A 17,297-nucleotide genomic window follows, 5' to 3' on the forward strand; every position below is an offset into this window, starting at 1 on the left:
CCTGTCGTAAGACCCGATGTACTAGATGGGATTTACAACTGCAGGAAGGTGGGAGCAGCGGTGCGTGTTGCGGGAGACTTTGGCCAGCAGAAATCCTCTCACCACATAGCGTGAGGAGAAGAGCAACGCTGCCAGAAGCCAGAAGCTACCACGACCCGGAAAGAAAACAATAATGACAATAATAACGTCACCAACCCACTGGCCTTACAACGCGGCTCCACAAGGGGGCGAGTGTCCCCATGTCCTCCGGGGGTTGTGACTCCGGGGCCGCCCCGCCCCGCCCCACTCCACCCTGTCCCGCTGCGGCACAAGATGGCGGCGCGCTTACTCCGTCTGCGGGGCTTGCTGTGCGCCGCCCGCTCGCGGTCCTTCTCTGCCCCGGCCAGGTTAGCGGGGCGCGGGTCCGGCGCTGGTGGGCACCGCCGGAGCTGGGGTGACTGAGGCGCGGGTGGGGAGGCGGGTGTGCGCCGGGCAGGGCGAGGCGGGGGGTACCTGGGTGCATATATGTGCACCTGGGTCCCTATTGCGGGGAGCATCTGGGGTCTGGGTGGCGCCCCGTGCCCGGCAGGTTTGGGAGCCCCCCGCGCCTGGCGGGTCTGGGAGCCTCCGCGCGTCCCCGTGACGGGCCCGACCTTTGCTCCACTTCCCGGGCGCGCCCGGGGACGCCGCGTCCCGCGGAGGCAGCAGGTGCTGGGCAGCGCGGTCACGGCGGGCGCTGGGGCTCGGCGGGGCGGTTCTCCGCGGGGCGCTTCGCGGGGGGAAGACACGCAGGGTCGCGATCACGCTTCTCTGGCCTGCGAGTTGTGTCTCATGGGGCCGTGGTTGGCGTGAAGGAGTAGCTCGGCCATTCCTTGAGCGCTAGATGGGCTGGGAGTTGCAACTAAACAAAAGGGTGGTCTTAAATAAACCCAAAAGTCATCTTAAACAGCTTTGAAAACATGTGTGCCTAGCGTGAAAAGTCTGTGTTTGAGGGTACAAAATATGGAGCAAGTAAGTTACAGTAGCCCATTTCTTCCAAACATCACTAAGATTAGAGTTTGTGTTTCAGGGGCGTTTAATCCTTTGCACCAAGAAGAGCGTAATTTTGTGCGGCAATAAATAAAGACCTTTGTCTCAGTAAGGAGGTAAATAAGTGTAGGCTCAGGTAAGCTCTGGGACTCTGCAGAATTGCTGTGCTGGGAAAACTGAGGAGAGGTGAACTAAACAGTTTGAGAAAGGAACAACAATCGCCTTTCCTGTATTTAAAATTCCTGATCTTTTGTGGCAATAAACCAAAAGCAAGTCAAAGAACCCCAATTGTTAAGGGAGTTTGTAATGTAAGAATGTAAGCAAATCTAAAAAACAAATATAATAAGTGAATTTTCATTTCATCCCTAAACTAGTATGTCGTCCTTGACATTCTGAATCCCTACAAAAGCTTTAAAGCCTTCCTTGTTATTTTGTAATTATACTTTCTATGTGGTTTCAACTACTCACATTTACCACTGTTTCAGGTTGGGTTGCTGTTTGTTTGTTTGTTTTTTGTTAAAGAAGCATTTGATTTTTACATATATTTTTATCAGAGTTTGGGAGGATTATCCTTCCTGTACAACAAAAATACTGAAAGAATTAATTAGAAAGTATGATTTTCAAGTTTAGAACTATGCAGATATACACAATAATGCAGAATATAATGCAGCCTTCAGAGCACGCAAATCTATGTTGTACTCACTTTTGAGCGTGTGGATTTGCAATATTGGGGCTTCTGGGAGCAGGTACAGAATGAACAAAACCCACCAAAAAAATTTACTTGTTCAAAAAGTTATCTCTGCAGTTTCAATTGAGCTGAATTGCATATTGGAGGTTACGTGGTGGTAGACAATTATGATTTTTAGCATCTCTAATGAGCCAAAACTTTATCCTCTCACCTATGAATGTATTAGTATTGTTTTTAAGTTATTTGAAGTGTTAGGGGCAAACCAGTCTTGCTTTACCTGCTTTCACAGTCCAGTGAAGTACAGTGTATGTTGGGTGTTTATATTTAGTATGGGTGTCCTTTGGACCTAGCAGTGTGCTAGATTTGGGACGTGAACTATGTTCCACAACATGTTTCCTTTATTTTAAAATGAATTATATAAATGGGGGTGCTGTGTCCTAATGGATGCTTTCACTTGTCTGTTTTAGTGCTCAGCAAGCAGAACAGCACGGCACAAAGCGCCTGGAACCATCTTCTGCTAAAAGTTTGGTTGATATAGGCACTCGGAGGATCTTCTCGTCAGACCACGATATTTTCAGGAAGAGCGCCAGGAAGTTCTTTCAGGAAGAAGTGCTGCCTTTTCATGCAGAGTAAGTTAGCTCTTAACATTCTGCTTTGCCAAATAATATGCACTTTAATGCACCCAAAAACACTTTTGGAGAAACTCATAATATGACAGGATAAACAGGGTATGTGTTTTCATTTACGAGTTTTCTATTCCAAGTGTACTTAATTAAAACAAATCTGACTATGGAAGTCATATGTGAGAAAAAGAAAAAATCACCCATAATAAAAATTCACTGCGTTTTTTGAGCTTCAATGTTGGCAGTCTGGCCTCCTCAGGTCGAGGGGCAGAGAAATGCAGCGTACAGAGCTGCAGTGAAAGTATCCCCTGCTTGTACGTATTAACTCTGACACCGGCGTCCTGGGGGTAGAGTTAGGGAGACAAACCTGTTGCCACGCTATCACACTGCTGTCGTCCAAAAAGCTTTGACCTTGTGTCTAGGTTACGTTGCAGTGGATTTTGTAAATATACTACCTGTAGTATGTTAAGCTGGTTTATGGATTACCAAGAAATTTGCACAAAATGTCTTTTTTGCTTCTATGGAAATATGTGTGGTCTTCTGCACAGAGCAGACGTGTTTCTATTGAGTTAAAGCTGGAGGATGTTTTTTGCACTTGTTTTAGCGATATCCAATCACTTTATACTTGGGGAAAGAAAAGAAATGAACCCAGAATGTGTTTTTGAACAGAAAGCATTAAGCTGCAGTAGTGTTTTAAGCAGTTTTTACTTTACTTGAAGAACATCCCTGTGAAAACACTGGGGGGTAGTAAAGGGCTTATTCTTAAATCACGCTGCTAGATGAGTTTCCTGATGCAGCTCACAGTGTGTATCCACAAACAGTTGAGATGGCACAATTGAGTGAGTGGGATGTTATATCTCTGAGGCAGAAATGAACAGTGGGAGGCAGTGGAAACAACTTACATCAGGGTCATTGCCAGCTGTTGGTTTTTTTCATCCTCAAACCATGACCTCAAAGTAGTATGCTTTTCTGCTGTACAATCATGTTCTGTCCACAAAAACAGATGTTGTCCCTCATATTTTGTTAGAATGACTTGTGCTGTTTGTGAATAGGTACTGATTCTGCTTGAGGTTACTGAAGATCCAGTTTGTGAGCTTGCTGACACAACGATTGGCTAGAGAGGCTGAAACAAGTTGGACTTGTGTTCTTGCGCCACTTTGGGGACCTATGAACCATTCTGTTCTCATACCTTTCAAGTAAACAAGGAAGCTTTGGCCACAGTGGATTAATAGCCTGGGCTGATGTCCAGGGACACGTGTGGCATCAGCAAATGCGGTTGTGGATTATCGTGAGGAGGAGGAGCTTTGGCAGTTGGTGAAGCAGAGGCAGGAATGGCCCAGAAAGTGGGGGGGTGAAGCAAAGATGGTCACAAAAGAGATTTGTTTTAAGATTTCCAGTGTAGGAGTGAAAGCCCTGGGAATTAGCTTAAATATGTAGAATAAGATACTTTATTAACTGTGGATAAAGTGCTATGGTATAGCTCTACTGCACACATCTGTGTCAGAGGAGTCTTTCTGATATAATCTGTCTACCGTATAATTTTTAAATTGTGGTTAAAAAAAAAAAATGCATTAAAAGAAAACCTGTGTTGTGCAATTAATGGTCATCCAATTTTCTATTGAACTGGCAGACTCCATAAAGAGGCACTATATTTCCAAGAGTAAGTGATACCCATGGTGTTAAAGTCTGCAAACTGTCAGCAAATAATCCTCAACTATCTATTTACAAATTTGAAACCACCTTAAAGCAGTACTTCACAAATATATGGTATTGCCTTGTAATAAGTTCATAGGGACCCATTTTTATATAAATGTTACTAATGTGTTAATGCTTGGTTCTTATAAAGCAGTTCTCATTGGTAGAGTTGAAATCTCTCACAAAAGATACTGATGCATTATGCCCATTTTGTACATGGGGAAAATGGCATGTCAGGAAGATAAAGACCTGCTTGTAATTATCCAGATGGTTGTGGCTAAATCTCCTAAATCCCAGTCTGGTACTCAGACCAATAGGCAGCACTGCCTTCCATAACAAGGCTTAAAGAGATGTCAGGTTGTATATTGGAAGCAGGAGTTTAAACCTGTTGCACAGTTGGTGCCCCTGTAATGCCAGTAGCATCTGTGGACTTGAAGAATAAAAAACCTATTATTAAGCCACCGCTTCTTAGCTGGAAAATACAATTGTCTCTGTTACCCTACACATCACCTGAGGCTGAAAGCTTCTTCCTGTGCAGTGAAACCTTGCTGCAGGTGCTCTAGTGTAAAGCAGCAGCCATGACAAATAAACAGTAGCACGTGGGGTATTTATTGTGTGACTGTTCTTATGTTCATTTTGCAGATGGGAGAAGGATGGGCAGGTGAGCAGGGAGCTCTGGGAAAAGGCTGGACAGCACGGTTTGCTGGGTGTTGCTATCGCTGAAAAACATGGAGGCATCGGAGGAGATATTCTTTCTTCAGCTGTGGTCTGGGAGGAACAGTAAGTACTAGACGTTTCAGGAAGAATTAAAGTGATACTATCAAGAGACTTTTTCCATAAGAGGTCCTCATCGTGGAATATATTCGCTTACAGAAAATGGTGTTATCTTTCTCATGGAAATGATAGTTTAGACATCTGTAAATCCGTCCTTTTTTAAGTATTCTCGGTGATTGATTAAGTAACAAATGTCATTGTGCTCCACTGTTAGGACTTTGTGTCTGAGGGAAGCATTTTAGTTAGTCTGGTACATTATACACTCATTTGGCTGCAAAAGTGCATCCTATAAATAACAACACAAGTGCCACAAGCTCAGATTATGTCTGAGACTTGTGTGACAGGGCATTCTTCTTAGTTGCTTCTGTTGTAACTGTGTAAAGTTCAGTGTATAAATCTTTGTAGTACCTCTGAGCTTTTTTCTTTTTCCCCCCCTCTCCCCAAGGATGTATGTCAACTGTACTGGCCCAGGATTCAGCCTTCATTCAGATATAGTTATGCCCTACATTACAAACTATGGCTCCGAAGAACAGATTAAACGCTTTATCCCTCAAATGGTTGCAGGCAAGTGTATTGGAGCTATTGCCATGACAGAACCTGGGGCTGGCAGGTAAGCTAAACATTGAAACAATGGTCTTAAATCAGTAGACTGCACATAATGTTCTCAGTGAACAAATTCCTGACCTTCCTGGTTATATGGTTATCTTAGTGACTAGACAGTACCCTAGATCAGGCACTACCTCAAAACCAACTGTTTTTATGGATTACTTTATTACAGCTTTGTCAGTTCAAAATACTTGTTTGGAGTCCATTTCACTGTTGTCCTAATGTGGGCAAATATGCTTTGTATTTCCTTTTATAGTCCAAAGTTATAGTCACTAGCTTACTTGTCATGTGAACATACGAAACAGTGAAGAAAAAATTACACACCTCTGTACAGAGGGCTTGACTTTACTATTAGCTTTTGTTGTGTGGAACACACCTTATTTTCTTTCATTTGAATCCTTTCAAGCAGAGAAATGTCCCTCCTTGCCCATCATTACTGAAGGGCCAACAGCACGAGTAGGCACAGCTGATGTGGCCAGTTTCCAAAACAGAGGGACGGGTCAAGAGCAAAGCCTGTTGGTGTCATGCTTCTACAAATGGTAGATGTTGCCATCTGCTTTTTGCAGAACCTCCTCATCAGGATTGACCTTGCTTAGAGGGTGTGGTTTTGTCCAGCGTTTGTCATCTAAGACATAGTGGCGTAAGGGGATGCTGACCTGTTGGTGTCAGTGCTTGTATTATACCACCTTCCACAAGCACATACATGAAAATGGGACCTCCTGCTCTTGTACAATTGCATAGATTTGTGATCCACTCCCACAGTGTACTTGTGGTTTCTGTGTTACATTCTGATCTATTTCACCATGTTTCACTATCCTTGCATGTGTTTTCACTGAGCCTGTGCCTGAACGATATAAAATCTATTTTATACTGGCTAGAATTCAAGATATAATTTGCAGCTTCTGGAATGGTTTCTTGAAGAACCTTTTGAATTTTGTTTCAGTGACTTGCAAGGAGTACGAACATATGCAAAGAAGGATGGAAGTGACTGGATTCTTAATGGGAGTAAGGTAAGTGAACAGACATAATACATACCACTCATAGGATTTGGGAAATGGATGCATTTAGACAGTGAAGGATGTACACCACTGTTGGTATCTCCCCCCAGTCCTTTCACTTCTGTATTTTTGTGGGTTATGTTGGTTTGGGGTTTGTTTGGTTGTTTGTTTTTGTGTTTGTTTGTTTGTTTGTTGTCTCTTTTTTTCCCAGTAACTTTTTTTGTAGGAGCTCAGGTATTTCTGTTTCTGGCAATTTACAGACCAGTATATGGAGGGGCTTGAGTGGGTTCTTTTTCATAGCTTTTAAATAACCCTATCAAGAGGCCTATTACCTCTTAAATTGGGAAGAAAAGTGTGGGTGTTGGGGGGAAGTCCCGCATAGTATCAGCAGGACCAGGGCTGGTTTTTAGTACTGATGTTGAACAACAAAATACATATACAACCACTGTGAAATCTTTTGGGGCCTGAGTATAAACTTTTGTTGCCCCAATGCAAGCTGTGGAATCTTTATTCAGGAGCCTGCTGGTCATGTTAGGAGGAAAAAAAAAACATGAGTGTCACAAGCTTTGAGTGTGTTGTCAAGCTGTTGCAAAGCTGCCAGCGTTAACCTCATCTTTCATTGTTGTAAAAAAAAAAAAGGCAAGAAGCTAGAGATAATGTTAAAAGGAAAGCATGAGTTCAACAGGGGTTTTCTTGAAGCTGTGAAATGTTTTAGTCTTCTTGCTCACCCACTTCTTTAGTACTCTTATGGTAACACGGTACTGATAGAGACTTCTGGCCTTAGTAGAACTTCAAGTAGTGAGGATGTGTGCAAGCAAATATGTATGTACATGTGTTCAAAAGGATACTTGCTAAAGCTGTGCAATTGCAGCCAAGCAGGACAGACAGTTCATTTCTTTTGCTGGAGTTCAGGTGGATCATTTTGGCAAGCTCATGAGTCATTCCACAGAATTACAGTAAACAGTTGTGACAAGAAGCCATTGATGGCTTTGCATGTTATATCCTGCTAATTTGATTTCTAAAAAAGAGTGCTTCTCTATTCATTTAATATCTATATTCCTTCTTTATCATGAGACAGACAAAAGAAACAGATACATACATTCTTTGACGCTTCTGATCCACACAATTCTTCTCAAACTAACTCCTGCTTCAATGTGCCTTGCTTCAAAATTCTTAACTCAAAGTTTCAAATTCTGGATGCTAAAACCTTGCCTTTCAGTTCACCTGTGAAAGTGTCAGTGCAATTCTTCTTTCTGCTGCTTGTTGATCTCTTCTAAATTCCATCTACCCAGCTTAGTGCTTTATTCCAATTTGCATTTTTTTTTTACAGGTATTCATCACTAATGGTTGGATGAGTGATGTAGTGATCGTGGTTGCAATTACAAACCGGGAGGCCCGATCTCCTGCTCATGGGATCAGCCTTTTTTTGGTGGAAAATGGAACAAAAGGTTTCATCAAAGGACGCAAGCTGCAAAAAATTGGTCTGAAAGCTCAAGTGAGTTCATACAACCCCTGACACATAATAGACTTGGAGGAAGGGACGGGATCTTATTGGCATCTTTAGCTACTAATGGATGGCTGTAGACATGGTAGAGACAGATTCTTCTTAGAGGAGCACAGTGAAAGGGAGAGTGGAGAGGGTCATTAAGAAAAACTTTAAGTAGATATTAAGAAAAAAAGAAAAATAACCACAAAAGTGATTGGATACTAGAGTTGGAGACCTGGAGAGGTTGTGGGGCCTTCATCACTGGAAAGCATAACTGGACAAGATACTCTGCCACTTGATTTGCTGGAGCTGGTTTGAGTAGGAGATAAACTAGTTGACCTCTGGAGAACCCTTCCAACCTAAATAAGTCTATGATTTCACGTTGAAGTGAACAATAGCAAAATCAAATGGGGCAAAAGAAGTGAAGTGAAGAGGTGAGGATGTCAGGCTATAAACTGTTGCATTTAAAATCCTCTTAGGACACAGCAGAGCTGTTTTTCGAAGATGTGCGGTTGCCAGCCAGTGCCTTGCTTGGAAAAGAGAACAAAGGCTTCTATTATCTGATGGCAGAGCTCCCTCAGGTAAGAGGAACTTCGGTATTTGCTGTCTGTAGGAAGAATAGAGAGACAACCTTTGTCATTGCAAGAATCTGCTTTAGTCTTGAAGACTACGTATCATGAGGAGCCACCTTGGGCTCACAATTGGGATACCTGTAAGCAGTATTTTGTTAGCACTGCTACTTTTTAACTGAAGAACAGTTTCTCATGCTAAAAGTGTGATTTTTATTTTTTTGGGGCATTGGTAAAAATGTTGATACTTCACCAGCTGAGAGCTGGTAATAGATCTCTCAGTCAACAGTCCAGCTGTTGAAGAACCTGAGCTTAGGGTAATGTTTTTAAAAGAACATGCCACAGTTTTCCTGTATACTTCTAGCATGGAGCCACTTTACTTAGTAAATTAAATATAGCTTGGAGGTCTCTGCATTGGGCATTCTCTTTAAAGGAACAAGCAAGTGCTGCTGTTCTAGCTCTTCTACCCATAGAAGCATATTAAAGATGCAAGGAACTCTGTCCATACAGCAAAGAAATTGTGTAGTTACTGAAATACCTTGCTAGTGGAAATAATAGTTTATGACTTAGTTTGCGAAGTTTTGGAATTATTTGCAAGGACAAAGAGGCAATGTGGTTGTTCAAAATGTGACTGTGCTTTGTCAAATCTATGACTTTGTGTTTGCCTCATCTGGTAAAGAGCATGTTTAATTAATTTTATACTGTGAGTAAATATGAAACCGGATCAAAGAAAATATTTCACTGCTTTAAAGAAATAAATGCACTCATGAACAGGTTCAACGTGATGCATCAGATTTTTATGGTACTACAAATAGTTGTTCTGTTCTTAGTTTGTTTTTCAGCATGTTATGAGGAAGGAAAAAACCAGCCAGGTTATTTTTGTTTAGGTTTTGTTTTTCTAGAGGTGTTCTCTTGAAATTATTAAATACAGTTGTTGTTTAAACTGAGCAGTGAAAAACAGTAATTTAAATGGAATTTGATGTGAATTTTTCAGTCATTAAGAGTCCTGTGGTTGATTTGTAGCTATTTTTGGATCATTATTTTGATAGGACATTACCCTAGAAAAGACTTTAAAGTGAGCTTCAGGCAGTAAGACATTTGTCCCACTCATTAATTTCAGTAATGCAGTGTGTCTGGTTTGATACTTAGTGTGATTTCTGCCCCCCTGCCTTAATGAACATCACTGAACATCTGTTTCCCAATTGTGCATCTGATACTGAGAAATGTAGGATTCATTCAACTGGATTCCGTAATTTGTGTTTCAAAAGGAAAGACTACTAATTGCTGATATGGCTCTTGCTGGCTGTGAATTCATGTTTGAAGAAACACGGAATTATGTGAGACAAAGAAAAGCTTTTGGAAAGACAATTGCACACTTGCAGGTGAGTTTGAACTGAGAGGCTTGTATACAGATTCCAGTGTGTATCTGTTTTACATCTGTGTATGCAGAATAGTGAGCAAATGAAAATCACTGAGCTGTTTTCAAAGAACTATTTACACAGGTTTCACCCTTGGACTGCAGCTGTTGTTTGCTGCCATGCCCATCGTTCATTTTTGAAAGAAAAAAAACACCACAAAAGCCTTAATGTATGTATTTTATGTATTTTACAATTCAGTTAGATGCCTCCCAGCAGTGCTGCTTTTGGAAGTCAAATGTGCAGGCAGAAACTTTTCCTGTTGATGAAGAAAAAAACCTCTTGTTGCTCTTAGGCTTGTGTTTTCCTGGCAGAGGTCCTGGTCCCAGGGCCTGTTACACCTGCATGTATTTCTGTATCTGCATGGAATCCTACAGACTGCAGTAAAACTTGGTACATGTGTGGATGCTGCATTCCTCTGCATATAATGCATTGCAGAAAAATGAACTGTAATGCTGGTGCGGGCTCCCAAACAGTGACCTTCCTGCCTGAATGTCCGCAGTGGAGTTTGTATTCAGCTTTGTGGGTATCGTCACGACATTCTTCAGCTAGCAGCTAGCTGGCTATTTCAGTGACTGTGTATAAAACTGTTGGGTCATCCTCTGAGAGCGCACTGCACTCCTGACAGTGGTAGTTAATTGTGTTTTGAAATGTTCATGCCTACGCTCCTTAGTTGCGGTCATAAAACAGATGTTTGCGCAGCATTGCGATGTTACAGTTGCCCTGAAAACCACATTAGCTGTTACGGCTGAAGCACACCAACCAAGCTCCTGCACGTCTGGTTTATAGAACAGAAGTGAGTCACGTGGGTTAGAGAATGTTGGCTGCCTTTTTTTCTATATACTTTTGAAATAATTAAAAAAGCCTCCTCCACTTCAAAGTCTTGAAACTTCCTTTACCAAAATCAGATCTTTAGATGTTGTGAACAGCAGCAGAATTGGGCTCTTTCGAGGCTGAAATGTTAGGTATCTTTCAGGAGATTATGATCTTCATGTGGTTTTAAAGTTAACGTTCAGAAATCCGTAATTCCAGATAGTTTAGTATGTGCAGTGTGAAGCTTTAACAAAAGAAATATATTTTACCTTTTTTCAAGTAGGTAAGTGATACTTCCTAATTGTTGAAGTTGATGCTGCAGAGACCACAAAAATGATCTTTTTTTAGTCTAATGCACTGCCAACCACCAGCTGGCTAATAAACTTGAAAAGTACTTTTTTGCCAAAATAATCAATTTCTGCATACCTTTCCAGTTTCCTTTTGTTGCTGATGACTATAGTATGCATATAATCAAAAATCCTTTCTAATTAGAGTTCTGCCTTGCCTAATGAATTTAGCCATGCCACAGTACAGTGTTTGAAATAAAATATTTTATTTGTAATAATAGTAGACTGGTCAATTATATTTATTGTCAAGAGAAGCAAGAATTTTTATATACAATCTTAGAACTATGAGATCAGGAAAAAAAATTGTTACTGGGTGGTATTTTTGTCCCCTTCCTACCCAAATTACAAGAAGACAATCGAATGCTTGCCTGGTCTGGATTTATATAACCTTAGTGATGGAATTTTACCTCTTCAATCTAGAAACTTCTCCAATTTGACAGAAGTCAGTGTTTGAAAACTTTCTGATAGCTAGATTTTAGTCTGAAGTTTCCTTTGGTTTTGCTTGTGTCTCTTTGCTTATGACTTAAACTCTGAAGAACGGGATACATAGAAAAATGCATCCAGTAGATGAGGAAATGTTATTAGTAACTGGGGAAGTTGGTGGCTCTGCAGAGCACAAGGACATTTCCCCACAAGGGGGAGCGGAGGTGGCAGAGCACCCAGTGCCTTGTGCTCTCTAGGAATTTGTGTTTTCAGGCTCTTGGGGTTTTTCTCCTAAGGTCATGTTTTGAGTTGGGTTGAGAAGTAAATGCCAGTAAATTTTTCTAATAAGAGTGGTAAAGACATAATTATATGGAAAGCAAGTTGCCTTCCAATGTATAGAGCCAAAGTTGTTTGAAATGGATTTCTAACAGAAAGCACTGCAGAAAATGCTCCATTTTCTGCTTCAGATATCACTTAAAAACTGTACTATTTCTGATCTTTCTTTCCTCTGCCTCCTCCATTCACTTGCAAAATAAAGACTGTACAGCACAAGCTGGCAGAAATGAAAACCCAGATTTGCGTGGGCCGAGCTTTCATGGACAACTGTTTGCAGCTGCACGCAGATAAACGTCTGGACTCCCCCACAGCTTCCATGGCGAAGTACTGGTATGTGGCTAAAGTAATTTGGAAATGTTGCCTGTATGATCTTGACAGGAATCTAATGATAAAAACACCGAACTGCTAAGATCTAATGAAAAGATAAAAGTACTATCTGATTAATAATTACATTGTCAGCTTCTAACAAGAGACAACTAGCTTTAAAATCAATCATGTAGTGAACAGAAGTCTTAGCTACATTGAAAACCAGTGTCAGTTTAAGAGATCGATTTCAGAGGAATAGCATGCTTTTAAAACAGGCTTCTGTTAATAGTAAGATCAGGGCTCAGCTTTACCTTCAAGTAAAAATGAATATTTCATTGATATTAAAAAAAAAAATACTGTTGCAAATTGTCGTGTGTTGGGGGGCGGGTGTTTTGTTTGTTGTGGTTTTGTGCGTGGTGTGGTGTGGGTTTTTTTTTAATGTGGGGGTGTTTGGGGTTTTTGTAAAGCACAGGTTTATTTGAAGCTCCTGTGATACTTTTCAGTTTGTTATTTAGCAATAGCTGTTTGGCCCACCCAGTTTTTGACGTTTGGGAAGAAATAGTTTGCTACAGCTGTTGCTGTATCTGAGACTAAGCAGTTCTTTCCTTTATTGGCCAGAATATCTCCTCCCTCTCCCCATACTTGGTGGTGTTATCTGTTAACTTAAGTTTAAGCAGAGAAAGCTGGATGAGTAGTAGAAGCAGCTGAGATAGTGGCACATGAATTTATACAGTTTTATTTTGCTTGCAAAGAGGGGAGAAGGAGCACATCAGACGTTAAGAACTGATTTTATGGAAGATGCACATGTTTACATATTCTAGACTTGTAAAAATAAGTACAGAGGAAATGAGCAGAGAGTACTAAGGGAATCCACGGAGAATATTTACAGTGAAAGGAAGGGTTTTGATTGAGTGCTACTCCTGGCACTGATTACCTAGAAGTACCAGGTACATAAGCACAGGCATTCAGTTTTGAGGAGGAGGAAACAAGCAGTGCCAGCTCAGATACAGACTGACTTCCTCAACAAATTTCCCAAAGCAAAGCATTTGAAACTCTCTCGCCCTCCCAGATGTTGGTGCCATGCTTTGTTGTGGATTTCCCCTTTCCCTAATAGAGTCCTTGTGGCTCCCTTCCAAATCTTAGGTGGTCTAGAAAATGCTTGAATGTAGAGTTGTTTCATTCCCTAGTGTTTCAGGAGACAACCTCCAGTTCATTTTTTTTTAAACTTGGTTTGTGCATCTTTTCTGATATCTGATGAAAGGTCTGGAGGTCTTATTTTTGTGGTGACAGGTTGTATTAGGTAGCTAAATTAATTTGAAAATAAGACAGTTGTGGTAACTCACCATTGCAGATTTACAGTTGCTGTAATTAACTGTAAGGATTTAACTAGCCAGGGCAGGGGGTGGTTTGGAGAAAATGACTCTTAAGTTATTCTGGGAGAAGCAATTGACTTGAATCATCATTTTCTTCTGGTGCCACTCTGAAAGTTGTATGTTTAAAAGGTGGTTTTCATGCCTTTCAGCTTTAGCTGGAACTTCCAGTGCAGTTAAAATCCTATGGGTTCTTTCATCTAATTTTCATCAAGTGTTTGAAATAGCATAAAGTATTTAGCTTTCCAAAAGCTGAGATACAGGACATCAATGTAAATGGCATGTTACCTGTCACGTTTCAGAGGAAAGGCTCACAAAACAAAATGCCTTTAAATATTTTTAAGATCGTGAAATAATTGAATATTTTGCAATAGACAATTCTGTTTAACACTTAGTGTTTTTTAGAATAGAAAACTATAAAATCTATTGAGGGAACTAAATTATCCCCGGGTGATGGTTTTATTCATAGAGATCCTGGTGTGTTGCTAGTGGGGGTGAACCTGTGATGCTGTTAATTTTTTGTGATGCAGCTGAGGGATTTGATAAGAAGAGAGACTGTATCAGCCTACTTACAAAAGAAATCTCTTGGCCTGTGGGAAGAGTAAACAAGCTTGTCTGTTTTCAAGAATTCCTTCTCTGAAAGCTCTGCCATAAGGAGAACAAATCTTAAATATTGCTCAATTGAATGTATTAATTTCTTACCAATCATGTAGGAAGAAAAAAAGTCCCTTATAAGATAAAGTGTTTTAGTGGCCATCACTTAAGATGAGTGATATAGAGTTAAAAGTGTGGTTATATTTTTGTCTTGCTAACTTACCTGTATTTCTAGTAATGTTTCACAGCATAACATCCTTCTAAAAAACAAATTTCTTTTTGACCATTTAAGGTGTTCTGATCTCCAAAACAGCATAGCTACTCAGTGTGTGCAACTGCACGGAGGATGGGGGTACATGTGGGAGTATCCAATTGCAAAGTAAGTGTAACATTTCAAACTCGAATGATGAAAGATTACCAGCAAAGTAAATTGAGGTACTTCCTTTACGTGTACTGTCAGTTGTTTTGTGTTAGTACTGATTCACTGTTCCTTTTGCCATCATGTTTATTGAAAGGCAATCCACTGTACAGATGTCTGCAGGAAGGCTTTGTTTTGGTTCTGCAAATAATTCATGAGCTGTTGAGCAATTATGATGTATTTTTCACAAAATAGAAGTTGTTTTTATAGAATAAAATGTTAATTGAACAACCAGAGAAGCAATGTAAAAATAAAAACCGGGGGAGGTAGTTTATGTTTTATTTAAAATGAAATGCATACATATGAAGGAAAGAAAACCTGTTGGTCAGCCTGAATCTTGTGCAATACCACAAAATAACTAATTGCCTAATCAGGAGCATGACTGGCTACGTTCAGGTTTTTTACATCTTTTTAAATGAAAAAGCTAAGACAGTGATATGTAGAAAGAGGAATTTACCCTTCCAATTTTTTGCTTACTTTATGAATTTTGGACATTTGTGGAGTTCTTTTATGTATTTCCTTGTGTATTATCTGTGAAGATGTGCTTCCTTTGTTGTGTACATGCCTTTTGCCACTCCAAGAAGAGTTTTGGTGCTGTTTCTATTTATTTTTTTTAGAAAAGGTGTAATCTAATAATAGAAATAGCAAAAACAGGACTACTGTGCAGTTGTCATAAGCAAATAACCAACTTTTTTTTTAACTGAGTAGACTTAGATTTTTTTTAAATTTCATTTAGATGATGAAATGTTGCTTTAAAATAACTTTTTCCTGCATGTTTTTAATGACTGTAATTTGGGAGTGTTCTGCACCCTATCTTACTGAATAGGCAGCCCAGCAAACCCTGTTCAGGGTGTCCTCGAGCTCCTGCTTATCTGCACATGCATTTGTTGTCCATACAGGGTTTTATTACCCCTGTGTTCCAGCAACGTGCGTGTTTCCAGAGCATGCCGCGTTGCTCCTGGGCTGTATATGAAGCAGAAGATGGAAAAAAGCACACTGTTGGTGTCCTGTGTGCTGTCACCCAGCTGTGCGTGCTGGGGCCAGTTCCAGCACGGGGATGGAAATGGTTTGGTTGCTGTGTGGCTTTTCAGCTGCTGGCCCAAGCGGAGCTGGTGTCAGCAGAAGCCCGCAGCCAGCTGATGTGAAACCTGTTGGCACTTCTCTTGTCCTCCCAAGGTGCTGGAGTCCCACCTCAGAGAGAACTGACAGCACTCTTAGCAGTCCTCTTGACAGGATCAGACAGGCCAGGCGCTAATGAGCGAATTGCCGTGATAATTATCAGTTCGGCTCTGCAGGAGTTGGGTTTTTTTCAGAACAGTGAGGCACCTGGGTCTTGCAGTTCATGCGGGTGTGCTGTTCTGCAGGATGCGGGTGAGTGGGGGCTTTGGTCTCCTGAGGGTGAGTTAATGCTCAGGTGATGTGAGGACAGGAGGAAAACAAGAATTTGGGGGGGGGGAGGGAATGATAGGAGTCTGGTTTTATAGAGCTTTATTTCAATTTTGTTTAATTAGGGTAGTGGAGACTTTACAATGCAAACAAATAAACAGGGAAGAGATAACTGACCAAATGCCTGATTTGGCATAATAACCTTGGAAAGGTGAAATATTTTTTTAGGTAGTTGAAACCTCTTTGAAAATATGAGCCTCTTTAGAAATGGGAACAGCATACTTTGAAAGAAGGGAACTTTGAAGAGGGAACTTGGTATCTTTTTCTTTTGATTGTGTGTCCATTCTGAGGAACTGTTTTTAATCTCTCTTTTCTTTTCCCCTCAGAGCTTTTGTGGATGCCCGTGTTCAGCCAGTCTATGGTGGTACCAATGAAATAATGAAAGAACTTATTGCTAGAGACATTGTCAGTGACAACTAGGGCGGATGCTCACTAATTTGGAGAGACTTCTAGAATCCTATTACATTAATATATGGCATAAAATCAGATGTCAGAAAGTAAGTAAAATGTGGTGTATTATATTATTTCAAGGGAGTGACAAAATGACACTATTTAAAAACAAAAATGTGTGCTCATATGCAGGATCTCTAATATTTACTTTCGATTTAAATATCTTTGAACAACAGAGAGTAGTTCTCTGAGTTCCAGAAGTTCTAGTAATGAAATGCAATTTTGTGTCTGGAACATTATGGGTAGCTCAGTCTTTCAGACTTGGTGACATATTGAATCAAACTCTTGCTTTTGCAAATCAAATCCCTTCAGAGAAGCCATGTTCTTAACAAAAAGAAAAATTAAATGTTAATGTAACTTTGAATTTGTATTTCCTCTTAACAAATATCACTGTGTCAAAGCAGAACTTGAAACTTCTGCAGCCGTTAGCGTACACCTGCTTACTTGTGCAGCAGCCACTGGCTGTAGGGGGTTGTGCCACTGACTTCTATGTTTACATCTAACCGAGAATGCCTTATTTTTGCTTACTTTGTTCAAATAAATATAATAAAGCATTTCTATGCAATCTCACGGTTGTCTGCGTTACTTCAAAGCCTGAGGGAGAGCTGGGACAGTTCCTCTGTGCCCGTGTTCACCTCAGGGCTTTGAGGGGGAGGTTTGAGGAAAGGAAGGTGCTGCCGGTGACTATTTTCACATATTTCCAAGTTATTATCCCTAATAAAAACGCTTAAAAAAATTTTTAACAAAATTTTAAGGCATGTTTATTGGTGGTGGGAGTTCGACGGTCGCCTCCCCTCGCTGCCCCGGCCGGGAAAGGGGACGACGCTCCGCGCGCCGCCGTTCCCCCTCCCGCCGCGCCCCGCGGAGGCGCGCGCGCGCGGCCGGAGCGCCGTCCCCGCGTCAGGCGCCCCGCCAATGGCGGGCGGCCGCCC

General features: G+C 40.9%; 1 protein-coding gene across 1 annotated transcript; it reads left to right on the forward strand.

Annotated features, from left to right (window-relative positions):
• The first annotated feature begins 298 nt into the window (after positions 1-298).
• ACADL (acyl-CoA dehydrogenase long chain) lies at positions 299-16,875 on the forward strand. The gene is made up of 11 exons (XM_080346913.1): positions 299-386; positions 2,164-2,325; positions 4,657-4,794; positions 5,234-5,398; positions 6,338-6,404; positions 7,723-7,887; positions 8,358-8,459; positions 9,716-9,829; positions 11,984-12,111; positions 14,344-14,430; positions 16,242-16,875. The coding sequence occupies exons 1-11, from the start codon at positions 313-315 to the stop codon at positions 16,333-16,335; spliced, it is 1,296 nt and encodes a 431-aa protein (XP_080203039.1). The 5' UTR covers positions 299-312; the 3' UTR covers positions 16,336-16,875.
• The last annotated feature ends 422 nt before the right edge of the window (positions 16,876-17,297 follow it).

This window comes from Nesoenas mayeri, assembly GCF_963082525.1.
Source record: "Nesoenas mayeri genome assembly, chromosome: 6".
Taxonomy (NCBI): Eukaryota; Metazoa; Chordata; class Aves; order Columbiformes; family Columbidae; genus Nesoenas; species Nesoenas mayeri.

Excerpts from the sequence above, each read along its gene's own strand:
- ACADL (XM_080346913.1), top strand. The coding sequence starts at position 313 with ATGGCGGCGCGCTTACTCCGTCTGCGGGGCTTGCTGTGCGCCGCCCGC. Across the intron at positions 12,112-14,343 it reads GCTTCCATGGCGAAGTACTG|GTGTTCTGATCTCCAAAACA; the intron begins GTATGTGGCTAA and ends TGACCATTTAAG. Across the intron at positions 14,431-16,241 it reads TGGGAGTATCCAATTGCAAA|AGCTTTTGTGGATGCCCGTG; the intron begins GTAAGTGTAACA and ends TTTTCCCCTCAG.